The sequence below is a fragment of the Ischnura elegans genome, chromosome 12 (assembly GCF_921293095.1).
Source record: "Ischnura elegans chromosome 12, ioIscEleg1.1, whole genome shotgun sequence".
NCBI classification, from domain to species: domain Eukaryota; kingdom Metazoa; phylum Arthropoda; class Insecta; order Odonata; family Coenagrionidae; genus Ischnura; species Ischnura elegans.
In genome coordinates this window covers 54,918,236-54,945,779 of record NC_060257.1, presented here as the reverse complement: position 1 = coordinate 54,945,779, position 27,544 = coordinate 54,918,236, and the positions used below count along the sequence as shown (strand labels likewise).

General features: G+C 39.5%; 1 protein-coding gene across 1 annotated transcript; it reads left to right on the top strand.

The window, feature by feature from the left end:
* Nucleotides 1–1,695: 1,695 nt before the first annotated feature.
* On the top strand, nucleotides 1,696–22,845 carry LOC124169488 (class E basic helix-loop-helix protein 22). Its single transcript, XM_046548115.1, has 6 exons — nucleotides 1,696–1,879; nucleotides 10,784–10,938; nucleotides 12,937–13,317; nucleotides 17,115–17,374; nucleotides 19,854–20,024; nucleotides 20,848–22,845. Exons 2-6 carry the CDS (start codon nucleotides 10,797–10,799, stop codon nucleotides 21,190–21,192), a joined length of 1,299 nt encoding a protein of 432 aa, XP_046404071.1. The 5' UTR covers nucleotides 1,696–1,879; nucleotides 10,784–10,796; the 3' UTR covers nucleotides 21,193–22,845.
* The last annotated feature ends 4,699 nt before the right edge of the window (nucleotides 22,846–27,544 follow it).

The following is a 27,544-nucleotide window of genomic DNA, read 5'->3' as shown; positions in this document are numbered from 1 at the left end:
AAGACTTCATTGAAAGATTTCGTGCTTTCCCGGCGAATGGACTTGGTAAAGAGTTCTCGGGATCGCCACCGGGTCAGGAACTCCATATCTGCCAACGTTTCGAGACTAAGAATACCATCAATAGAGACTCCGGATATGCTCTGAGCAGCACATTGAAACCTGTGCTCAAGACTATACAAAAGGCTAGGCAAAACCACCAATCAGAGCATGCCGCTGACGACAGCCAATCAGCAGTCACCTGACCACCAGAGTGACTGTATATAAGCAAGTCAACTCACTCGACATTCACAGCCCTGAGGACGATGACGGAGTCGGACATCGAAACGTTGGCAGATATGGAGTTCCTGACCCGGTGGCGATCCCGAGAACTCTTTACCAAAGACTTCATTGTTGGAATTTTAAATTTTAATCCATGTCCCTCACAATTCTGAGTAAAGTCTTCGATTTTTGTTGATGAATTCTTCACGGGAAATCAGCCGGGTAATGATGGTCATTGCTGCCAACGTTTCGATGGCCTTCTCTGCCATCGTCTTCAGGGCGAATGATGGACCTGGTTATTGCCGGGCTTATATACACCGTTGGGGAGGTCATGTCATCTGTGATTGGTCTCGTTGTGCACGGGACGACTTGATTGATGTCCCAACCTTGGCGAAACTTGGAATAAGCCCATGGTCCCTACACCGTAGGAGAAAGGTCTGAGAGCTAAGGAGCTTGGCTCTCTCCTTCCTCAGATCTTCGAAGCGGAGGATTGTGCGATGCGTTTCCTCCCCGTAGAGGTGAATGAGTTTTGTAGTCTCAGTAAAAGTACTACTTGCAACTGTCTTGAATTCCTTGTGAAGAATGCTTCCGTATTTCTATCAGACAGAAGAGAATGTAAGAACATATTTTTTTTTAATATTGCTTATTAGAAATATTAAAAACTTGAATATAATGATCTATGCGTTTTCTTCAGGTTCTCACTGCTTCTGTTGGCTTTTGTTGACAAAATTTTCGCTGACAGTTAGCGCCTTCAGATCGAAGGATTCCTTACTTGACCTTCAACCTGAAATTGCTAACTATCAGCGAAACTGTTGTTAACAAAAGCCAACGGACGCGGTGAGAACCCGAAGGAAATGCAGAAATCATTTTATTCAAATTACTAAAACTTCCGCGGTCCATGTTCGTCAATATTAATGGATTTTCGAGTATTTTCTTGGCATGGCTTACCCCAAAAGCATACATATTGACAACTTTATTCAAGTTTTGTTTTCTTTGTGACAATAAGTATTTTCTAAGTGACAATAACAATTTTCTCTGTAAACAATATTTTTGGAATCAAGTTCTTTCCTCCTTTTATGTGTCGGTCAAATATTTTCCTTGAAATCTGACCTGAAAAATCACAGAGCGTCTAATGCGTCACGTGCGGACTTACAGGCCGCGAAATGCGGAAATTTCTGCTCCAGCTGTAGCCAATGTGACGCAAATTAAAGGCGAGGCGGCCATTTAAATACCCAGCTGATAAGAGATGCAACACTCCACACCGAAAGGCAAAGTTCATCCCGCGACCCTCTTCGTCCCCCGCAGCTGCTGCACCGCAGAAAAAAAGCCGATCACCGCGAGTGTGGTAGCCCTGACTCCCCCAGACCTCCCCCCTCCGCCCACAACACCCCCCTCCTCCTCTCTCGATGCGAAGCGTTTAATGTCGCACGGCCTACCCTCACTTGTTTTCGTCTCGCGGCCGGGAAAGGGGGCGTCATCCACTCCAGGCTGGAGAACACCCCTGGCCCTTGCTCCCTTGGTGAAACACCAGTGTTCGGTGCCAGCTGGAGGAGGTTTAAACCGCTGTAGAGTTCGGTCCACGATCCAGGGAATTGGAAGGATAAAATTCGGACACGTTTTGGTGAGTGATAATAATTTAATAAAATTCCCGAGTGTTTTGCTCGAGTACCTTAAGTCAATCTGTGGCCCATAGCATCTACCCTTGCCGCTGCGTCGTCGAGAATGTAAAATATATTTCCTTGTTCTCCTATCAATGATATGATTTCTATGGTACAGTTAAATTCACTGTCGCAATCAAAATATTGTACTTGGTTCTTGATCTGGAGGTCATCGGCCGAAAATGTTTTTATAAAAGGATTTGATTTGTAATGAAATACTTAAATTTTACAGAATTTTTTCGATAATTTTCAACGTTCTCTTTTTGTTCTTCAAATATTCAGTGTTTATCGCTTGTTCACAAAACATTGGAGTGGCATAATAAGAAAGTTGTTAAGTTTTGGGTGGTAACTGCCGGATATTGTTACCCCGAATAATGGCTAATGTCAAACTGTTATAATATTGGTTCAATGTATGAACGCAACAGTCTGTATATGTTATAGATTTTACTTTTCGTAGGAAGTGTATTCCTCCTGGAGTTGTTGTGTTGCAAGAAGTGCTGCAAGTTTGTTGGGAGCTTAGACCGCCCACGTAAATATGTCCGTGTTATTGAATAATTTTTAACCATGAAGTGTGTTGCATGGTGGTGAAAACTCACCCCCTACCAGTCATCCTCGAGATGGGTCTTAGAATATTATCTGAAAGTAGAATTAATGTTTTTTTTCCTTCACCCCAAACATAAGAGGAAAAAAGATTTCTTTTTTCATAAATACATATGTTTGGCTGGACTGTAAGTCCCAAAATAAGACTATGTCTATTTCATTATGCGACTTATTTGAATGATGATGTATGGGAAATATTTTACTGGAGTAAAGTACTATTTGTCTTAAATAACTGGACTTTTCAAATGAGATGACTGCTAGGGACTTTTTATACGTTTTCCTTGCAGGTTTTCTAAACAAGCTTATGAATTTGGACACGTTTAATTCGACATTATAATTCCTGATTGTGAAAACATGACAGTCTTCTGTTCTTCTCGTTAGTCTCTTAGGTGACGTCGACAAGATATTACAAGGCACAGCCTTGAATGTTATGATATGAAGGTCTGAATATTATTGCTCATTTTTTTCTTCATAATTGCCGCCGTTTGCTGTTTCCATATGCTGTCCTAACGAAAGGTTTCCTAGGTGATTTGTACACGTTAAACTGACATGAATGTTTATAGATATATAAAGAGGTTTCCGGTTTTCAAGCCTGACAGACTTAAAATTTAATGTCCTATCCACTGATCCTGTTATTTTGCAGCGATCTTTTATGATAACAATTTTTTTAGCTGTAAGTCTCGCACATCATTTAATTTTTTGCTTTAGAAAATATCATTTTGCTCACTCTATCAAGTCATTTCTTTTTCTTCCCCATATCATGTACATATGTTGATAATTTTTTCTCTGATTCAGTAATTTTAAAGGGTAATATTTATGAATAAACTTCACAATCATTTATCAAGAAGTATCATATATACTGAAATTTAATTCTATAAATATGTTTATTTATTTAATAGTATTTTATTTAAAAGGGTAATGTTTCCTTATTGACTTCTCATCAACGCTTCGTAAAATGAACTGATTATTTTTTCATTGCATAATTTACATAATTATTTTCATCTTCATCACATGAGTCAACAATCCTAAGATTGGTGTGACTCCGCTCTCCATTCCTCTCTCCTATCCGCTACCCTTTCCATAGCAACGAATTTCTCTTTTTTTTTTTCATCCTTTATAACCTGTCCTATGTAACTCATTCGGGGCCCTCCCTTGCCCTTCTTCCCTTCCACTTTTCCGTCTACAATTGTTTTCATCAGGTCATCATGCCTCAGAATGTGGCCGACTGACTGGTCCCGTCTTCTCCTCAAGGTTTTTAGAAGATTTCTCTTTTCTCCCACTCTTCTTAGCACTTCCTCATTTCTTACTCGGTGGATCCATTTTATCTTCATCATTCTTGGGTAGCACCACATTTCTAATACTTCCATTCTTGACTTCTCCGCTGCTGTCAACGTTCAATCCTCGTTTTCATGGAGAAACATGGTCCATTTGTAGCATCTGATGAATTATTTCCTCACTTCTGTACTTGTATTTTCTGCTTTTGGTAGATTCTTCTTTTTGTAGAACGGTCTCTTCGCCTGAGCTATTCTACTATTTCTTTCTTGCTTCGTCCATGTTTGGTAATTTCGTCTTCCAACGTTATTTAATAAAATACTAGCTGGCCACCCGTCTTTGCTCAGTAAGTACAGTACCAGAAGAAGTGGGATATTTGGAACTTGGAATTCATGGTCACTTAGCAGGATTGTTATAGTTTTTCTAGAGGTGTGCCTACGCGGCAGGATGTCCAATCCCAGAAGTTGTATGACGTGACGTAACAAATGGTAATGAGAAAACGACGCAAGGACGCATTGGACGCAACCGAAAGTAGTAGGTACCATGGGATTTGGGAGCATTAGATGGATCTATGCACTAACTCTGGTCGCAAGCTCTGTAGCCGTATGGAAACCCATAGCGGACAGACAAACAGATATCCTTTTATATATGTAGATAGGTGTCTAATAGTAGCCTACTGATGACAGTAATGATAGAATAGAGTGATTGTTTTGATCAGTCTAAGACGCATGTAATAATTTTTACTTATTCCACTTCAATTTTTCCTAGGAAGTACTGTTGAAAATACGGCCAGGATGAAATATTTTCAACAATCTAGGTAATTGAAAGAGCTCGGTGGAAATGAACGCTGGTTGGTCACGGCGTCCGTTGAAATCCGTCCGGGCTTTGCATTTAAAATGCCCCAGTCATCTGGGTCCATTCCTCCCACCCTCATCACCGGCGAATAACCAAATGAATAAACATGACGCGTGTCCGCCATTTCGTATTTATCTCTTGCGGAAGAGGAAGGAGGAGGGGTGGATTTATTCTTTCCCGAGCCCGCGCGATACATAAAACGTTCGCTTCATGCTAATTCTACCGCTCAACTCTCGGAAGTCATTTGGAGTCGGGATTAATTATTCTTTTAATTCGCAGTTGGGGATAATCCTTAACATGAACCGATTCAGAAGTAGTCAGCGACTGGATTATACATAGCTGTTACAATCAGAGAACGTTCATTGTGTATTTGATTTATTGCGAAATTTTCGCTTTATAATGTTCAATGATCGTTTTATTTTCTCAGCATTCCATTAAGCATTATTTAAATATGCTCCCTGAATAACATCTTCAACCCATTACCGCCCAAAAACAACTTTCAACTAGCGATTTTTAGGATACATAGGTACATTGCTCTTTTGTAATCAGTTAAAATATTTTGGTGAATCAACAATTGTTTTCTTCAGAAATACCCGTAGTCGTGACATATAGGTACTCTGGATGGTAAACAGGTCAGAATCTAATATTGTTCAATTTTTACGGGTGACGTCCATAGGAAGGATGACTCTTTGAGGACAAGCATATTTTTGAGTCAAATAAAGTTAAAATAATCTATAATTTTCCACTTCCTGTTTACTTTTATGATGTCTGCATTAGTGACGTCATGGCAAAATTAACATTGCCGGAACGCACTTTTCTTAGCTTTCTTTTAGAAGTTTAACATTACTCTGTGTGTTTTTCTCATTACAAGTTATTATTTACATTTTATTATATTTTTTTGGTTACCAATGCATGTATAAGAAATTTTGAGGCAACAAAATTGATAAGGGTGTTATTTGACTATTGTGTCTTTTGTAAACTAGTGTCGGAACGCCCTTCCGTTCGGGTACCATGACACCACTAGTGTGCATGTAATTTACAAAGAGAACGCATCCATATCAAATTCCCGTTTCGAACCCGTCTCTTTACGCCTTTCAGTTTATTTCGACCAGCTCAAAAATAAACAAATGAGTGGATTTAGTTATTGAAATCTCCAGCAGCATATTGTGACAATTCGTCGGCAAAAAGGAGTGCGGGTTTCCGCCATTGTGCACATAAATCTTTTTGTATATATTCTGAGGTAAAAATAAATTTTTGCCGACATTTCTAGACGTGGCTCATTTGAGCGTTGAATTTGGGGAAAAAATACCATCAAAACAACGTTTTCCCAAGTTTTACAACATATATTTTGTATAGTCAACCCCAAAAATGAAGATATCACAAAAGATGCTGGCAGCAGTAAATATTAATTCTTTATCATCGAATGAAAACAGTATACATTACTTAATTTTGTAATGAAAAGCTGAATTATTTCAAAAGCCTCAGGATATTTCGAGATCTTCCACTGATTTTTGCGCGGGATACCCCAAAGCCGCACATAGTCCGCGAAATTTTTAATAATTGTACAAGTATTCGTCATAATACTCCTTGCTGTACTCTTATATCAATAAATACAGAGCGCTGCAAAGAGTTTTCGCGCATAAAACAAGGGTAAATCCCTGCTATTAAATTGAGCGACATACTTTCTATCGAGGTATATTTTAGAGGACACAGAACGTTCTTTAACCATAGAAGTGGCTGTGTCAGGTGAGATAAGGTGAAACCGTTACATCAAAAATGATTGAAATATCGCAGGTTCCTTTTAAAAACTTTACTGACGACACGGCACGTGCCATTGTTTTCCCATAATATTCAGGAAAAAGCAAAGCAGAAAGTAGTTTTTTAATTATTTTTTTGACATATTATTAATAGTTTTTGTAATTCTTTAAGTGAGTCCCGCAAAATCTCCTTCGTTTATTCTTTGACCATCTTAGGGATAAAACGAAACTCAAAATATTCGTCTCTATTGTCAATAGAATTTATTTTAGCAAAATTGTTTAATTAACCGCCAAAAAAGTAGCTTTTAATAATCATTTTCTGTAGTGTGATTGAAAATAATTGTTGTAATTTTTTAAAGTTAGTCCCGCAAAATCTCTTTAGTTTATTCTTTCACCATCTTTGGGCCAAGGCAAAACTCAAACTATTCTTCACTATGCACTATATTCTGCACGTACATGAATGAATTCAGGGAAGCAGAGACTTTTAGTGCACACACTAGAGGACTAACTGAGGACCCTATAAGCCAATTAGTTCAATTGAAATTTTTAGAATTCTATAAATAATTGCAGAAAATTGTTGGTATTGATATTTTTTACAATATATTAGTTAATATAGTTTTGCGGTACTCACGTTATGCTTTTCATTGCAAGGTAAAAAAGTTATATTTTCCGCGTTAAACGTTTTACTTTTCTTTGAAGTTCTTAACCTATTCGGTCCTGCGGTACTGTATACAATATATTGACGTTTGAATTTTTCACCGCTTCGCTAAGTGAAATGTCGTTATTGCAACTAGTTCAGTGCTAACCAATGGATGGTAGAATCATAAAGAATCATGGTTGAATAAATCGCTAATGTTCTTTGTTAAAATCTAATTTACCAGAAACATGAAATTCAGAGGAAGAAGAACGGTGGATATGTTCCGGGACTGAGGAGGTTAATTATGGTCACTCAACGTTCTTTTGAGCAAAAGAAAATCATCCCTCTGGATTTTTAAAGGGCAAACGTTTGGCGTGGTGAGTCTGTGGCCATTTACCGGATACATATATTCGCCCGTTGTGATTTCCACCAAGGGTGCGAACGTTTGCTGAGGCTGGGGTTTGAGACCCTGGGAGTAGGGGTAAGGGTACGGGACGCTAAGGGACCGCTTGTGGGATAGGGGGAGGTAGGGTGGGGAGTATTAGCCTCGTTGGCGTGGTGTGGGCTGACGGGAAATAGACGAGGGAAGGGGGAGGAGGAATGGGGGTAGCTTGTGTGGAAGCTTTGTGAGCGTCGATCAATAATCTCTTTGGACCACCGAATCCGACGAGATCTCTCTCTCGGCCCCTTCCTAGCACGCAGTTCAGTTGAATAACTCCTCCACCCTCACCACACACAGTTTAAGCGCGGGACAAACCGATAACACTTGCCGGCGGTGGGTAGCGAGCAGTGCGACCAAATCCCAAATGCCGAGCCCAAAATATCGAGATTGAATATGAAGTCCGGTTTATAGAAAAAGTTATCGATAAATTGAAATCAGCGCTTGACGAAAAATTAACTTCACGGCATTGGGACGTTTGTAGAAAATAATGGCGTGGAATGGATGACATCTATCATTCTTATGCAGAATTAACAGCGAAATGCCGCACGAACTGTATGGAAATTGATCCTAATTGTCTCTCTGCTGTATCGATGTCTTTTACGGAGTTTAACTTCTACATTCCATGTCATTTTTAATTCTAAGATGTTTCAACCATGATTCACGGTTGAATTTGCAAAGCACGGTTGAAAAGTTCACGAAACACTTTATTTATCTATCTCCATCACCCAGACGATAAAATAATGTATCCTTTACATCGGGGGAATACATCAAATTACAATGGACGACCACAAACAACCATTTCCTGGTGAAAGGCAACATGACCAGGCGGGACTTCCACTCACCGATGCCAGCGCCAACTTAAACAAATGAAAAAAACCGTAACTAGTGTCTGCCCTACGTATAACCGAGTTCTAAGTATATCTGATTTGTAAATGAAGAATAAAATTGTAATTTTATTGCCGTTTATATAGTCACTTAAACTGCGTATTTACCTATAATCGCTTCGAGATTTTATCTGTGATTGCAGATGGATAAATTTCGAATCAAAAAATTGGGAAACATTTTAACTACGTAATTTTTACGTTAAATTATTGCTTGGAGACCTGCAGACTAAACATTGATACATCATGAATGCTTTTGCTTGTTGAATAGAAGTGCATACTTCTAACTAGTTCATTTGAAGTAGTCACTTGTTACTATGCGCTGTCCTGGAAGATAATGCATTTCACCCGAAGCCCTGAATCGGGGAATCCAGGATCTCTGATCCCCTTCCTTCCCGGCTTGCATCAGCTGAACATCTCCCTCACCCCACCCCCGTCGCCGCAGTTAACTCGAGACAAACCGATAACAGCTCCCCAGCGGCGACGCGGCGGTGGCGTCACAAGCGAACAATTAATTTTCGCTCGCCTCCGAGCGAATGCGGTTTGTTGGACGAAAATGGTCGCCCGGGCCGTCAAATTGTACCTCGCCGTGATAATAAAGGTGGCATTCAATCATTAGTATCGCTTCCCTTCTTGAATGAGTGATTTTCTTTCTTTTTACATATGCATTGAAATACAGCAGCACAGAAAGCGAGTGTTGTAATTTTTTGCATGAAAATTCCACAAACTTTTTCCCGAATCACATCTTTCCGATTGGACAAAAATGGCCACTTGGCTCGCCATGTACGTTAGAATCGTAGTACTACCTGATGACGCCTTCAGTGGGTGAAACTAGTATTGCTCTTTGAAAGATATGCACGATTGAAGTCTATGAAGTCTATTGATTCTTATCCACTAAGTAAATTGCGCTATGATTATTGACCTGAGTACTCCTGAAAGTATTTTGCTTTTGGAGTGATAAGTGATGGCCACATTTACTCGTTGTTGTCGTTGTTTCTGTAAACGATTTCCGTTTTGGCTATCACATTCAATAACGCAAGAAGCGAGAATCGTGACCACGAATATTGCTAATGGTAGAGGATTCTCCGCTCGGTCCCTTGCTGTGTTGTCATTCCCCACTCGCATTTAAATAGGTTTACAAAAGTCGCCACTCGCGTCGCTTATGAACTAAGCGATCCGAAGCGAATTTCACGGGCACAGGATATGTTATTGGGGATGCTAACCAAAATCCATATTCGTGATAATGTGACCTATCATAGTCATAGCTTATCGATGCTATTTCTCACGATTATTAACGTTGCATAGTAAGTGTTGAGAAAGATGGTTCGCATTGCATTCACCGCCGTGGTGCGGACATTTTTGAGGACTGATTTAAATACGAACAAAGTGGCAAAAAAAACAAGGTTTAATGGGACCGAAATATACCTCCCCTATGGGATCCCCCTTGGACAATTTTATTTATATAAGTTTTATTTATTTTTTACTACAAAAATTTCTCTCTCCCGGCTTCTAAAACTCTTCAACACTGCTTGTAGAATTTTTCCTATATTTTACATGTCTTAAATTATTTAAAAATAATTATAGGCTAAAATATCTGGAAAAATTTGTATCATTTCACTATTTTTTTATTCTTAAAACTCAAAATTGAAGTGATTTCAATTATAAATTATTTTCATTGCTTGTGATGTGTTTACCCTTTAAATAATGGGTAGCCTATAGGTTTAATACTCACTTACGCTCGATTCTATGACTTCCTGTCATATATCGTCTTACCCCAAATTCACCCCAAAAATTTGCATGAGTCGGAAGTGAATTTTATATTTTATAGATTTTTCTCTTTTATTGAATATAAAAATTTTGTTTAGTGTTTCTATTGTCATCACAGTTTATTTGCATTTTTTCATGTTTTGAATCAATATATATTCAAGATATAAATTTCCTCTTCATAAAGATAAATAAGTAAAATTTTAAATTGGAAGTAGTCTGGAACGAATTAAGTATACCAGAGATCCATTGTATGGCTGAGTAGATAACAGAACTTTTATAATTCACAGTGTCCGGCGATATATGGTGGAAATGTTTAATGTTCATGATGATAAAATAAAATAAAATGGTTAATTTCCACACACTTTTTATTAACGAACTACCGACCCGGTTTCGACACGTAGTGTCGAAACCGGGTCGGTAGTTCGTTAATAAAAAGTGTGTGGAAATTAACCATTTTATTTTATTTTATCATCATGAACAGAACTTTTGCTTGAGCCGAACGGCAAAATATATAAAGCATCTCTCTAAGTTTATGATTCACTTCCATGAGGAAAAACGTTTTAGTTATTCTGCTCTTTGCCTATTTTGCAGTAAAATATTGATTTTAATGGATAAAAAATACAATTTAATACATTTTTTGGAAAATTTATCCTCAGATAATCATTGGCGATGATGGACGGAGGAAGTGGTGGAGGTGCCTTTTCATTTGTCTCTGACAATGTTGGTCCCTCGAGTGAGTGCCCCAGTGGATTGGTGTCAACCACTCAAGTACCTGGCAGAAGAACGCCCCTAGGAGCAGTTGGTCTCTCTGGTAAGATCCAAGAACAGAAGGTTGTTTTATCATGCTAGATGCAGTCAGGAAAGTTATTGATTTTGTAATTGATTCTTCATTAAAACTTCTGCAGTAGCCATAATGGTGATTTGGTAGGCTATCGAACAGCATCAATGTTTGGGTGGCCTCAACATTACTGTAAAATTTAGTGAAATAATACAAAAAAAATTTGAATCACCTTTATTGATTTTGATCATGAACTCCAAGGAAAAGGTTTAAACTGTTTGATGGAGGCTTCACTGAGCAGTGCCTCAGGGAGGAGGGGATTTGGGGGATAAACCCCATCCCCCCAGAGCTCAGTGAAATTTTTAAGTTTAATCCATTTTACTTAATTGGATTAATATTACTTGCAGAATAGGGTAATAAGATTTATGAAATATCCCTCTGAAAGCCATAAAACTTGCCATTTTGAACCTTATATCTTAAAAATTTTCTGGGGAAGGGCCCCGTCCCTCCCACTTACCCTAGTGGGTATTCCGTACCTCCCAGACCTCCCAGTATCAGTTGTGCCTAAAACCCCCTCTAGCAGTGGCGGATACAGATGGGGGGCGCAGGGGGCGCACGCCCCCCCCCCTTGCGGGTCCGCCTGTATTGCCGAACATTGCAAAACCATAATTGTAACTTTTTATATCATAAGATGGCATTGTCTTTTACATGTTTATAATCACTTTAAATAAAATTTTCATATACTTTGCCTGTGACTTGATCATCTTTTATTACGATAAAAGTAAAGACAACTCAAGGTATGTTGCACCCCCCTTGAGTTTTTTCTGTATCCGCCACTGCCCTCTAGCATTAATTCCTAGCTGTGCCCCTGTCACTGAGGTCATTCAACTGGACCCAAATATGCAATTCATGAGAGTTATTCAGTAGATGGAAGTGAAAGCCAAGTTACGACAACAATACAATCTACTCTATTCAGTCATTCTCTCAACAGCGTAAAATATGCGCAATATGGTTCGGTTAAAAATCCACAATGCTTAAAAAAATGTTCGTAATTCCTTTAGAATTCTAAATTATTGAAAATCAAATGCAATATTTGGTTGAAAAAAAACATAAACATAGGTAATTTTAATAGGTGATTAATGAGAGATGTTTCCCTGAACTCTGTGCCTCATGCATGCATTGGTAATCTCAGACGATGAAAAACTCCTATCTACTCGTATAGCATCTGGGTCCCTGTTGCATCACATGGAGTGGAATCGCATGGGCACCAATCTGGCCTTTTCCAAATGAGGTTAAAATTGACTATTAACATTCGTCTAAACTGGTTTATCTAAAACCAAATAATTTGTAAAATATGAATACACAAATGGTGGGTAACAAATCGCAATCAATGCCTTTCGTTTTCTTTGATGAAGGAAACTACCCTATTGTTGGCCCCAGCAGGAAAGGGCTAACATGGTACAGACAATGGAAAACGAAGGTGTCCCAAGTAAGGGGGAGGTATCTCTAACTCGGGACAACACAAAAATAAAAATAAATGTAACAGAACGGTGGGTTAACAATTCCTTACTTTGAAAGTTATTGAACTCTTGAGAGTTGTGGTTAACATGTGCAGTTTGTGGTTTTTTCCTGCTGTATTTTTCTTATGGCCGCTTTACTTGGTGAATTTTCATTCGAAAAATCATTTGAATGATCTTGCGAATGACCATCATTCACCATGTATAACGGAAATTTCCTGCATTTCCTGCATAACATGAATAAAATTTCCTTCTAATGATCATTGATCCTCCATAACATGCCTGAAATTTCATTTGAATGATCATTGGAATGCAGGAAATTTCTGATATACACGGTGAATGATGGTCATTCGCAAGTTCATTGGAATGATTATTCAAATGAAAATTCACCACGTAAAGCAGTGTTTAGTGCTAAAACATAAAATCTGTCCCAAGTATGCGTTACTGACTGTAATAATTTCTTTAAAAATAAAAATTCTCCATAATTATTATTTTTTTCCTTTTTTTTCCCCAGGTTTTTACCTGCCTTCTCACCCCCACCATGCACCCACGCACCATCACACCACCTCTGCCGGAGGACTGCAGCACCACCAGGCTCACCTGGATCCCAGCATCCCCGAGCACCTGCAGCAGCACGCAACAGCAGCATCCTCGCTCGCCTTGCACCACCCTTCGTTCAGCAACAAGCAGGGAGGCCTCTACGGAGAGTCCGCGCAACACAACTTGAGCCGCAACGACTGCAGCGAGGATGGGGACGAGGATGACGAGGACGAGGATGAAAACTTGGGGGACGAGAACAGCCCACTTCCCGCCACGAGGTCTCCTCCAGTGAGCCACCCTTATCTCGTCCACCCATTGCACCCACACCAACCGTTCCTTCCGACCCACTTCCCAGGTAAGGATGAGACACTTTTGTAGTATGCAGTGGCAGATTTTGTAGATCTATGGGCTATACCCTTTTTCCGAACTGATGGCGGCTGGGTGGAAAATAGCAAGTAGCCAATCAGAAGCACTGCCCCTTCCACCATCTAGCGATTTGATCGTTGGATTATTCTTCCTCATAGAATAATCCTCCAAGGTTGTTAGAACATTAATTGCGTAAGCTTGGTTTCGCTGATGGTAGGACCTGCCCGCCTTGTGACGGTGCAGGATTCCTCGTCCTCTCCCTTCCTTCCTGTCCTTCCCCTGGAGGCGTCGTCGGGCTCTCATCGCGGCGGCGCCTCCCTTCCTTGCTCCTTCCCATCCTTCCCCTTCTGGTGGTAGAGGAGAAAAGCTAACGCTTACAGTCCCTCCCCCAGGAGTGTACCCCGCGAGCCCGTCCTAAGGGTTTCGTTCCACCTGCCCCTTCCACCTCTCCGTTCCCCTCCATCCCCTTCCCTTTTCCCCTCCATCCGGCCGACCGGCGTTGCCAGCCTTGGGTATCATGGTACTTTCGGGGGAGGCGGAAGATTCTCAGACCAACGCCGAGCGATGCAGTTTGGCAACACTGCTATCTGGAGAGCGATCTGCACTGCGCCGAGTTTGGAGAGAGACTGTGGGCTCCCACACACTTTCTCCTGTCGGTCTTCTGTGATTGGCTAGAAGAGTGGGTGGTTTTCGAGCACGCCCAAGGTGAGCCGCCGTCAGTTCAGAAAAAGGGTGTAAGAGTAGCTAAGTGGGCTTAGTGGGCTAAGAGGGCCAGGCGAGCAGCTAGGAATTAAGGCTAGGGGGGGTTTTAAGCACAACTAATACTGGGTGTATGGATAACAGGAGATACGGGTGCCCTCCCCCAGAAAATTTTTAAGATAAATGGTTCAAAAATGGTGAGTTTTATAGCTTTCTGAGGTATATTTTATTAATCCTTACACTGTTGTGTAGGTAATATTTATCCAATTAAGTCAAATGGATGAAATTTTCAAATTTCTCTGAGCTCTGGGTGGGGTTTATCCCTGTAGCGGATGATTACGCACGTGGTAAATGAATGCCATCACCAATTATGCATAATAGGGTTTCTTTCGCTTTGTTTCCGTAGCACAGACAAGCTCTACAATATCGACACCTAAACCCTTCTCGTCCGGACTGTCATGGCGTCGCTCTCTCTAGGCGTCCTCCTTACCCAACGCTCTCTTGTGGCCGTTGGTGGAAAAACAATTGCAACGCCTTCTGCTTGTCCGCCACAATCCCCCAAAACCCCCTCTCTCTGCACCACTGAAGAGGACTATAGTCAGCGTTGTAGTTGGGCTGGTTGGGCGTACCCTCTAAAATCCAAACTCGTTATAAGCGTACTGGTTAAAATACCTTCACGGCCAGATGTATAATACATGTTCAGCTGTTGGAATTTTTGGTGAGTACCACCTACATTTTTTTTCCAACTATGTACAGCACTGGCTATAGTCCCCTTATTGGGTCAAAACCCTCACTGGAGAATATCAAAATTTTTGAAGGTTACTGCTTACTAAGGGAATATACAACCGTCGGGTGGTCTATCGAGCTCAAATTTTCCGATTCAGTAGATCATGGCAATAAATTCAATATGCTGAAGCAAGAAGCCCTTCTCATAAAATTTGAGAAAAAAATCAAATATGTAAACATCGTAAAAAATGAAGTTAGGATGTACAACATTATTGAATGTGAAACTTCCATTACGGCAATAGCCTAGTGGTTACTGCAGGTGACTACAGAAGTAATGATGGCATGTTTGGTCCCCACTTGTGGAACTATTTTTTATTTATTTTTCAAGGATTTTATTGTTTAAATTTTTAAGAATTGTTTTCTTGTCTTGGTTTGATCAATGGATATTTTAATGCCATTTTTTTATATTAAAAATTGGTGAAGAGGATAGGAAGTGAAGCAAGAGCTAAAATAACCGATATTAGAATGTGGAAGGACAGTACATTACCTTAACATTCTAGTTAATTCTTTATTTGCAAGTTTCAGGATGGTAGTTGTCGTAGAAACAGGCAAAACAAAGAGTAGTTATGCACTGGCCTTCCACGTCCTAATCTTGGTTATGAATTTCTGAGCATTCCAAAATTCAATCCCTGCATGAAATGTGAATTTACCAGTGGTACTGTACACCATCCGTCAGATAGGACGTTAGACTGTGGTCCCCATGGAGCCATTCATTAAGAGTTGGCTAATGCCGAAGCAGGGTTTCTATCCACCCTTCATCCTCTGTTCTAAATCCCAAGGTAACCCATTCCTGATTTAAATATTTAAATAAAGGCATTCAAAATATTTATCACTGTGGTAACACAGATAAGAAAACAATCTTTAAAAATTTAAACAATAAAATCGTTGAAAAATGAATTTTAAAATAGTGCTGGGGGCAAGGATCAAACTTGCCACCATTATTTCCATAGTCAGCTGCCGTTACCACCGGACTGTCCATTCAAAAAAGCTTACATATCGTAACCTCATTTTTTACGATCTGTAATTGCTCTTCTCCCAAAATTTTACAAGAGGTGAGTTGTCTCGCTCCGGCATATTGAATTTATAGCCATGGTCTACCGAATCAGCAAATTTGAGCTCGATTGGCCACCCAACGGTTGTGCGTTCCCCTTGTTAGCGCAAAAGTATATAATTATATTTTCCGATGTATTTACGTACAAGAATATTATTTTTCCCTTTCGAGACGGTGGAGTTCTTGCCTTAGCATGACTAATGTAGGTACTAAGCCCCAAGAGACTCGTCCATCCCCTCAGTACGGAGCATTTTTGCAGGACATTCAGGGTATTAAGGGTCTTGCTGGTAATCACGCACTCTCAACACCAACCTTTTTCAACCCTTTCTAGCGGGGACTCCGCATTATCTCGAACTTTGAGGGAAGTTGGGCTCCCTTCTTTCGGGGTTTATTACCCTACCAGCGGCATTGGTTCACAGTCAATCATGCTTTGTTTATATGAATTAGTTAATTAGCTATATGGATAATTGTTGCTTGAACGTAAATTGCAGTCTTCGAATTTAATTACTCATTTTATTCAGAAATTTGTCAAATTTTGAACAAAGCCTTACCGTAAATATTAACACATTTAATCCAGCAACAATTTCCATGTTGATATTTATACTGAAATCAAGATATGAGTTAATATTAATCATAGAATTTCGTTTAAAAATTGTTAACGCTGCTCAAAAGACAGCTAATTCAAATTTTAGTTTATATTTTTTGAGAAAGGAACAAATATTTATTTCGCAAAATGGCTGGATAAACAATTGTGTAGTCCTTTACCCCTAAGAGGGGTAATATAAGACGAGGGGTCCGAGTACCTGCACCCGGATTTCGAGGATAAAGCCTAGTCCCTGCTGTGTTGGGTCCCGAAACAAAGACATCGCACACCTGTGACGGACATAAAAGGGGAAGAGCTAGGAAACGTATACATTTGGCATTCGAACTCCTGCGTAGGAAAATCTCCAACGATAATTTGCGCCTTTCATCTCCCAAGTCAAGAAACGTCCAGATGCATATTTTTGTCTTTAGTGGGGCAAGGGTTAATGAATTGAAATACAAATAAGCTCTTAACATAAGGCCTATTTTACATGCTTTTGATATTTTACTATCCAGTGGCAGATCCAGAGAAGGGCTTGAGGGCTATGGCCCCTCTCTTGAGTATCCAATTTACCCTAGATAGAATGGTAATTTTGTTTGGATCTCAACTACTGCTGGGAGCTCACCCTCCATTAAAATAATTAATAAATATTCATCTCTATTCTCAGGGCCACTTCATGCTCCCTCCGCAATGTTTCCATCCGCTGTACCCCGTCCTGCACCGCACGACAGTGCCTCTGGTCCTCAGAATCCACCCCGGCTGAGTCCACGTCAAGAGTGTTCGTCTGGGAGAGGGGAGTACCGTCACTCGGATCAGGATGGGCCACCGTCCCACTCTGACAGTTCAAATTCCAACCGAGGATCAGCTTTGCAAGAACAGAAGTCTGGGAGTCAGTCATCGGGAAAGAAGCATGGCCATCACCGACAGGTAAGATTTTTGAATCACCCATTTGCTCCTCTCCCTTGGCATAGACTGATAAATGAATTTAAGGACCGGGGGTTTAAGGACTATGGAATACACCCAGTCCCTGGGGCTTTGGCCAGGAAAATTCATTTAAATGAGCCTCTGAAAACAGCATTAGTAGTTCCATCTATGGAGAAGCATTACTAATATGTTTTTAACTGACCTAAACTTTTGATGTTTTTGTCTTCATTGTACTAGAATGTATAGGTTTTGTACTTTCCTCAGACAAATTACACTTTAAGTTGGGAGGGCCAGGCTCTCATTGTCCCCACAAAACTCTGCCTATGCATGGAGGAGAGATGACCCCAAACAAGTGAAGGAGGGGAAGGATTCCTCACAGCGGAGGACAAGCTATTGTCACTTATATTGGCTGAGAATGGCCTTGTTGGTGATGGCATCAACAAAATTTTATGTCTGCAGTGCAAAAAGAGAACGCCACCTGTGAAACAACTATAAATTAAATGAACCAGCACTGTCGCATAGAAATCGTGTCCAACAGATGAAATTGTGTTCCTTTAGACTTGGAATCCCTCAATATGTGGTTATGCACTGATCCATTGGAGCTGGAATTAAGTTTGAGAAGAGACTAAGACCATTTTTTTGGCCCAACCTGTTTTTCGTGCCTGTAGATGTTCTCACATAACCATTACCATCCAATATAGAATGCATAAGTTTGGCTGACAGAGCTGAGTATAGCAGGTGTTAAAGAAAAAAAAATTGCAGAGGTTTTATCTGACTTTGTGTTAATTACATCTATCGAAAGTAAATCCAGTTTCATTCTTTACATTGAAAGTATTTTTCTGTTCATATTGAAGGTGGCCTAATCCCTGAAAATCCCGTTGGACTTTCCGTTTAGCTGTAATCAAACAAACAATTGTATAATTCACCTCATACTAAGTACATAATAGGACTCATTAAAAGCCTTAATTACAAGAAAGAAGGGAAGGATCTACTGTAGAAAAATTAATGAAATGGTGACGTTGTGATACATGATTGTGCGAAATTGGATGTTTTCTCAATTAAATCCAAGAGAATAACACAGAATTTTATTGTATTTTATTTCAGACAACATACATTTTTTTCACATATAATGCATTTATTGCAGCATAAAAATTCATTTTTTATATCCTATGAACTCTTTTTGATGAGGTAAAACAAGGCGCATGAAATAAAATTGTTTTGTCATCTAGGTAATGTTATTTTCTATGTCAAAAGGCAATGATCTAATTATATATTAAGGAAGTACGTGTGGGACTGCACTGTTCACGATTGTGAGTGGACTTATACAATGAAGTGAACACTGCATATTGAACCATTCAATACAAGAGGCCATATTAGCCAAGGGGCATGTTATAAGACATCTGATATTTCACTTATAAATTATCTAAGGTAATGATTTCTCAAAATTGTTTTAGAATATATTACTTCTTTAAAAAGTAACTCTTTTCCATAATTGGCTTGCTTTTACATTATTATATCATATTACTATCTTGATTTAATGTTTTTTCTTTTCACCATGCAACCAAAATCCTATTATGATTGATCTTTCATTGTAGATTTTTAGCATGAAGTTGGGTTCAAGTGAACACAGAAGAAAAATACATGTAGATAACTTTTTACATTCCTCATACTGTATTTGGTACTTTGTTGACTTGTTTCAACACATTAGAGACATTTTCAAGAGGTATTTCATCTTGGAAATTACATTAAAAATCCACAGGGAAAAAATCATTCACCTTGACCAGGATGCGAACCCGGATCCCCCGAATTCCAGTTGAGTGCTTTAGCCAGTTAAGCTACCGAGGTGTCATTCCTCTCTGTGGATATTTTTGAACACAATCGGACTAGGTGTTATGGACTACTGAGCATATGATGCCACAAGCAATCCAAATTGTGCGCACAGTACCACAGTCGAAGAGCAGGCCTGGCACTGTGGGCACGATTTGGGCTGCTTGTCACATCATATGCTCTACAGTCCATACCACCTAGTATATTCCTTGAATTTCCACAGGAGAGAATGATGCCTCAGTAGCTTAACTGGCTAAAGCACTCGACTGGAATTCGGAGGATCCGGGTTTGAATCATGGTCAAGGCGAGCGATTTTTTTTCTCTGTGGATTTTTCACATAATTTGTGCATTGTGGGTGACTCCCGTAAAAGTTATCACTGTGGCTAGTCCTGGTAAACTTAAATTTGAAAATTATACAAGAGAGTTGAAACAGATTGAGGTTTGAACCTAATTAAATGTGTTGAATAGACAAAGTTATCAATATATTAATGAGAAAATTTTGTATGAGAAAATTCCTCAAAGTGAGAAAACAAGTAATTGAAGACCCTGCTCATGCAAATTGGTCTTTGGAATGTCCTTTGAATGCCAATTTGAAGATGTAACCATTTGTAATAATTAGGATCATTACAGTATCTTTCTCTGGTGATTGTTTCAGGGAAAACTAGTGAGATTGAACATCAATGCAAGAGAGCGACGTCGTATGCACGACTTGAACGATGCCTTGGATGAGTTGAGGAGTGTCATCCCATATGCCCACTCTCCGTCTGTGCGGAAACTTTCAAAAATTGCCACTCTTCTGCTGGCCAAAAATTTCATCCTTATGCAGGTAATTTGATAATCCTTTTTCTTTAGGGGCTGTGTCATTAAAACTACATATTGACAATACTGCATTAAATAATGCTTAAAGTTATTATGATATGATTTCAAAAAGTCATTTTTAATTCAATAGGACATGTTCATTGGTGAAAATTATTATTAGAGCGACCTTTCTGCATTATATTACTATATTTGACGGCACATAATACACACCTTTTTTCCAAAATAATACCTGAAAAGACCACCTGCGATTATATGTGAAGGTTCGATTTCAATAGTTTAATTTTCAATACTGACTACATAGTATTTAATAATATATATTTATTATTCAATTGAAGAATGCCATAGCTGTGGTTGTTTTTATTGAACTCATTGTGAAAGCGTGATATTATTTATTGTTTTTTAATATATCATATGTCACCATCATTTTGCTCACATCTGCAATAGCGAAGGAGTTGGGAGTGAGCATAATTATACATACAATCAAACTCGATCGATATCTTGCTTTTATTTATGTGATCATTGAAGATCTAAAAGGACCTAACATTAGCTGAAGGGGTTCCACATCTTTGCGTGGACTTTTTCTCTTGTGTGTGCCACACTGATATAAGGGTGCGTCTAATGTACTGGTGCTATTGTACTGGCGCCGGTATTCTGTAGTCATGAAGTCACTATCACTCCCTAATACCAGTCTTCTCCAAACACTTCACTTGAATTCTTATTGTACTCTTCTGATAAATATTCTTTCTGATTATTTTGATGATAAGTACTATTGCTGATTCTTATGGTAAATCCTCTTGACTTAAATTCTTATAATATTCTAACTCTATCAGGCCAATGCATTGGATGAGTTGCGTCGCTTGATTGCATACCTCCAGCAAGGAGCTGCAGCAGCGGCCGCTGCAGCCGTCAGCGGCATACCACAAGGTCCCGCAACGCATCCCCCGGCACTCTCTTCTTCGTCGTCGTCCGACGGAGCAGATGGCGCTGCTGCAGCCATGCCTCCCCCTCTGTCGCCCCTATCTCCCACCGCGGAAGAGAGCCCGTCGCTTCCTCCCCCCCCTCCAGCCCTTCCTGCTTCCCTCTCCCCTTCTCCCTTCCGATACCCGACCCTAGGAAAGCACGGAGCACCCCAGTCCAACAGTCCTCCTGCTCTCTCAGCACGGGACCTGCGTTAAGAGTTTAAAGTGCCGTAATTGTGGCCATTGGTTTTAGATAACTACCAGCAGGCCAATCATTATGAAAATGAACATCATGGTCATATTGAAGCAGCTCTTGGCTGGAGAACTCTACTTTTAAGTTACTGTGGCTGGTGAGATGTGTTGGAAAGATGTCAATCAAACAAGATTGAGCTTTGCCACCAAGTTTTATGTACGTACAACATGCTTCGATTGTTAAATCATTGTTCAGAGAATACTTGAAAATGATTCAATGATCAAAACATGTCACGTACGAGCTAAAATGTTTTGCAATAGTTGCATCTTGTTTGACTTGCATAATATTTGTTGGTAATGCCAAGAGTAATAGGGAGAGCATTAGGCCTGGGTGATATTGAAAATACAGCATTGGCTTAGATATCTGTAATCGCTAACACAGGGACAAAAACCATTGTCTCATTGAACCTAGTACAAAAATCGTGAGAGAAAATTGTGATATATCACCAGATAGAAATCGCCTCCTGGTGAAATATCACAAAATTCTGGATCGTATCAGATGATTTACATTGATATCTTATGTTGATATAACAGATGATGTATGAAGATATTTTATTTAGCAACATATTTTTTACCAGATTATATTGCACCATTATTTTTCTACTATGGGCATGGTAATGTTTTCATCAGGTACCAGTTTTTGATTTGTGTTATGATATATGTTTCACGATATTAATTCCATGGCCATGTTCACAACTCAGTGTTGGGTTCCTGTTATTTTAAATATACATAGTGATATTTGAAGGTATAGCCCAGGCCTGGTTGAAACCAAATCCCCCAAAATATATATTTATTTAACCTACAACTTGCTGGATAGGTTGATGCACTAAGTCCCTCGCTCTCCCTGACCCTCTTGAAAGGTTTATTGTGAATCCTAGCAATGCCTATATCCATACACCTCTGTATTTTATTAGAATAACAAAATATGCTGATGAAAATTAATTTTTATCTGCAAAATGTGAGTGTACATTGGAGATTTAAAGTTGTGGAAATGTAAGTTTTCACAATTGTACATCGGGGAGAAGAAATCTGCCATATTTGGGGATTATATGAGGGTTTATTAGCAGCTGAGACATGATTATGGTGTTCATTTTTGTCAGAAGTGCCTGCTAAGGACAGGTTGACACCTTGGCAACGGCTATAACATGGCCTTCAGAGTTGCAAATAGGCATCACAAATACCTACTGCGTTCCTGTCAAGTTTGGCTCATGTCTTCTGTGCTTTCAATGTAGCCAAACCAATGCATTAAGTGGTTGAGATTTTATTATTGATTTTTGTGTCTTGTGATGATACCCCGACTGTCGAAGAGGCAATTAGTGCTAGAAAGGTGGCATTGATTGCCTGAAATGATTTCCTGTGCCTCAGTGCAGAGGATAGACTTAAGATATATGCTGTTAACAGCATCAGAAACTAATTCATCCGCCCACTTATTGTGTATAGCTCTAGTCCTAAGGTCAGGATCCAAAGAGGCATTTATTTTTTGCCTTTGCCTAAATTGGAACTTTGATGATAGGTTAATGTCCTTGAATAATGTTGTGATGTGACCTTATACTGTGTGCTACATTAACTAGAAATGTATGTATAATGTACCTAATAAAAATGTACATTTTGAGTAAATGACATTTCCCAAATTAGGAATATGACCCTATTGCAAGAAGGGCTATGAAATCAAGGATTTGGAGTGAGAATGAAAAGTGCTCAACTGAAATTTTGATCATGATGGAGGGTTTAGCCGCAGCTTTTTAGCTATCATGATAGCTAACAGTGAACAGTCTTGGGATCGTTAACCCCCCGACAAATTTTTTCAAACAATTTTAATTTTAAATAAGGTTACTATTTTTTGTATCCCTGTAAAGGAGTAAAGAGAGCATATATGCAAATTCATGGCTACATGTCCAAAGTGTGAGAGAAGTTTGTGTTGCATTTCTTGCAGAGCGTAGCATTCCCTGCTATAAAAAAACTAGCACAAAAATGAAACAAGGTGTATTTTTAAGTATACATATGATGTTTTAAGCTCCAAAATGCATAGAAAAGGGGTATTTTTTTAAATTGTACATTAGAGAACACTCTTCTCTCCCACAGGGTTTTCCTTACTCTCTGGACCAAGGTCATGAACCCCCCCTGGAATTTTGATACTGATCAAGCCCCTGCTGATGGCCTCTTATTCCTAGTGCAAGTAGCTATAGCCATGAATGGATTGATTGGTACTCGATTCATTTGAATCTCCTTATTTTCAATTTATTAACTAATCATTCTAATTATAAGTACCCCATAGGCCTCTCTGGGGGTCAGTCAGTTACATAAAAAAATTGAATTCACACAGAAAATGTCTTCAGATGTACAGATAAACCATTACCTCCTGGTAATTTTTTTAAAGAATTTCTCTCCTGAAAAACTATCAATGGAAAAAAGGTGATTTTATGATCCTGGCATTACTGTCCAAAACATAATTGATTTTTTTTTAAGTATACCGGGACTAGCCATGGTGATAACTTTTACGGAAGTCACCCGCGATGCACAAATTGTGCGAAAAATCCGCAGAGAAAAAAATCGCTTGCCTAGACCATGATTCGAACCCGGATCCCCCGATTTCTGGTTGGATGCTTTAGCCCATTAATCTACCGAGGCATCATTCTCTCCTGTGGTAATTTGAGGACTATACCGGACAAGGTGGTATGGATTGTTGAGCATATGATGCGACAAGCAGTCCAAATGGTGCGCACAGCGCCACAAAGCCCGAACTTTGACCACATAGAGGCGGTCGCTCATAACTAATTTAAATATACTGGAACTATGGTCAGCAGTTCATACCACCTTGTCTAGTAGAGTCCTCAAACTTTCAGAGAAATCAGCAATTATCACTGAAATCAGCACAAGGCCATTTAATATACTTAAACTTTCGGTACGGGTAATGCCTTATGTCATCACAACATTTGCATGCTGTTGACAGGTGACGTTTATTAGGGCATCACAAGGTTATGCAAAAATAATATGCAGCACTGAGGAAAAGCATTGAAGTGAATGACCTGAGTGGAATGTCTCAACAGTGCTGTAGATATTGCATTCCTCTGGAGTGGATTTCCTAAAGTTTTCTAAAACTAGCTTAAGCATGTTAGTGAAGTCTGTTGGGGTGCTCCACCGGATAATCTCCTCCATGGCTGCCGACGCTTCGGGGTACGAGACGTACTCCATCCTTAGGGCTGAATGTCGTTCTGCAGTGTGTCTTGCTGTTACACAGCTTTTATTTGCTGTCAATCGGTTCACCGATTTTTTTGCAATGTTCAATCTTCCTTTATTTCCCTTTTATTGGCTACCCCGGCCTATATTTGCAAACAGGACTCTGTCCGTGTATGTTTGTCCCAAGTACTAGTTTTTGTTGTTGCTAAGTTTTCAATTGTTATTTCATCAGTATTTTTTTAGTGTTTCATAGTATGTTTTGCAATGTTCTCTTATTACTAATTGTATGTTTTGAATCCCAGCTTTTTTATATATTCTTTCATTGTCATAATCCTCTGTCCCCCATCTTATATTCAGTATTGAGCGTTAGTATTTTCTATTTGTCATATATGTTTTTTCCCTGTCGAGTTTACTGGCAATTCCAATTCATGATGGCGTTGTGTATGTCATTGTAGGTCTTATATAATGCTGTTTCTCGGAAAGAGTTCGTCTTAAATAGCAGTGCCTTGGTATTAACCAATGGGATTCTATGCAATACGGGTTTCCAGGACATTACTGAGGGAGTAACTGCCATCTCTATTGAAGTTCTTGTCCGTTAGCCGTATCTCCATGGTCTCCTTCGTAATCCTTTGCCATATTTCTTCTCTCGAGAGATTATCTTCACATCTTCCCAATGAATGGCATGGTTTTGGTTGATGCCATGTTTGGCCTCTGCAGATTTTTCAGGTTGACATAGCCTGAAATGCCTTAGATGTTCCTTTATTCTCGTGGCAATTTTTTTGCAATTGCCATGAAAATAAAAGGTTGTATGGTGGATAAAAGGTTAGCATGATGTTCAAATCATGTCGATTAATCAATGTGATTTTGACATCATGCGAATTTATTGGATGAAAATCACATAAAATGCTCAATGAACAATTAGTGTGTGGTGCAGTGATTGCTCGTATATTGCAATAATTATTAAGGTTAGTGAAGACTCTCATCTGGAGAGTAGTGCTTTTACGGTTCATAAACGTGGACACTTAGGAAGGACAACAAAAGGAGACTGGAGGTGTTCTGGAATCAGACTGAAATTTAAGATCAGGAAATTATCTACAAAATTGTCATGGTACTTTTCTCTAAGATCTGCCATTTCTGATAAAAATTCATTCAAAAGTTAGCTGGAGCTGTCCAATAATTTTCGGAGAGCGCAACAATATAGTCATACACAGGGGCGCAGCTAAGAAGGCTGGGGGGGTTTAGGTGCAACTAATACCGGGATGTGTGGGGGTATGGAATACCTACGAGGATAAGCGGTAGGTGCAAAATTAATAAATTACGGAATTTTAAGATAAATGGTTCAAAATGGTGAGATTTTTTTTAGGCTTTCTGAGGGATATTTTATTAATCCTTATAATATTCTATTAGTAACATCAATCCAATTAAGTAAAATGGATTAAACTTTAAAATTTCTCTGAGCTCTGAGGGGGGGTTTAATCCCCCATAACCCTCGCTGCGTCACTGGTCGTGCGAACTACGGAGAATACAGATCCAGCTAACTTTCGAATGGTTTTTCTCAGAAATGGTAAATCTTAGAGAAAAAAGTATGATGACAATTTTGTAGACAATTTCCTGATCAACAATTTCGGTCCAGACAATTTTTACCATAAAACTAACCGTTTGGTCAAAAAAGGTAAAAAATCCATTTTTGTGACCTTTGACTTTGGATAAAATTTTTTGCACTCACGGGATCGATGGGGACTTTTCAGGATTTCATGAGAGTGGTATCCCTAACGTTCCTGTAAATTTTCAGCTTGTTGGAAATTTAAGTAAGGGCAGGGCCGCATTTACCGTAAGGCAAAATAATCACGTGCCTAGGGGCGTTGCAGTCCAAGGGGCGTCTCCAAAGGGCGGCAGTTCATTCAGTTACAGCAGTACCTAATGTTTTTATTTTTGAAGTTATTCTTCTTTTATTTTATGAATTAAGGCCAGACATTGGATTTTTAGAAAGGGTATTCCTAAAGTGTTTTAGTTGCTTAAAAGTTAAACTGTTTCATATTGTTTTATTCCAAACTGTTTCTCTTTAATCGAATTGTCTATATTTCCCTGCGTAAAAATTCAAGCATAAACTTATGCTGACAGCCATATATCTTTAGAAAAATCTTCTCGGGATACCGCGCGGGTTAGATTATTTAAGAGCGCCGACGTTTCGGGTACCGACTCGCTACCCATTCTCACGGCTGGGTAGCGAGTCGGTACCCGAAACGTCGGCGCTCTTAAATAACCTAACCCGCACGGTATCCCGAGAAGATTTTTCTAAAGTTGTTCGCCGGGAAAGTGTAAAATCATATATAGCCATATATCTGTTTATTCCTTTTTTCCAAAACTTACCTCATGCAAGTGGCTATGCCTTATCATTAAAATCGGGGAGGGGGGGCTCAAGTGAGGAGGGGCGCTCAGTGGAGAGGTGCCTATAGCGTAACTTTGGGTAAAGCCGGCTCTGAGTAAGGGTACCCCTATTTTTGGGCTAATTAGACCGGGTTACAGATAGCGTTACCCAGATGTTAAGCGAATTAGGTTGGGAGCCGCTGGAGACTCGGAGGCTGCGCGCTAGGCATAGATTGCTTGAGCAATTGAGAATGGGTATATCGGAGAACATAATATTAGAGAGCCCCACCATATTTCCAGGTCCGACAAAAGCGATAAATTAAGAGATATTTTTCGCCGAACGGATAGATATGGGGATTCGTTTTTCCCCCGAACCATAAAGGACTTCAATAAATGCTAATCGTAATTTCGTTAGAGCCCTTAATATTTATTTGTAAACGGCTGGTGTCCTAACACCCCCTGCCACACGCCTTTTAGGCGGCTTGCGGGGTATTATGTAGATTTAGATATACCACTTCTACGGCTGGACATCCCTCCAGGTAGGAACTCTTATTGACACGCTCAAAGAGAAAACATAGAGATCCTGATATGTGACCTTTAATACTAAGTTTCCCACTTCTTTGGGTACTACCCTTCACAAGCAACGCCGGGTTTTAATAAAAATTCTGAGGAAAATTAAAATTTTATTCATCCAAAAATTGAAATGTGAACATCCCAAACAGCTTGAAATGATGGATGGCACTCTTTTAACCCGACCCCTTCAATTTTTCTC

Excerpts from the sequence above, each read along its gene's own strand:
- LOC124169488 (XM_046548115.1), top strand. The coding sequence starts at position 10,797 with ATGATGGACGGAGGAAGTGGTGGAGGTGCCTTTTCATTTGTCTCTGAC. Across the intron at positions 17,375-19,853 it reads AGCATGGCCATCACCGACAG|GGAAAACTAGTGAGATTGAA; the intron begins GTAAGATTTTTG and ends TGATTGTTTCAG. Across the intron at positions 20,025-20,847 it reads AAAATTTCATCCTTATGCAG|GCCAATGCATTGGATGAGTT; the intron begins GTAATTTGATAA and ends TAACTCTATCAG.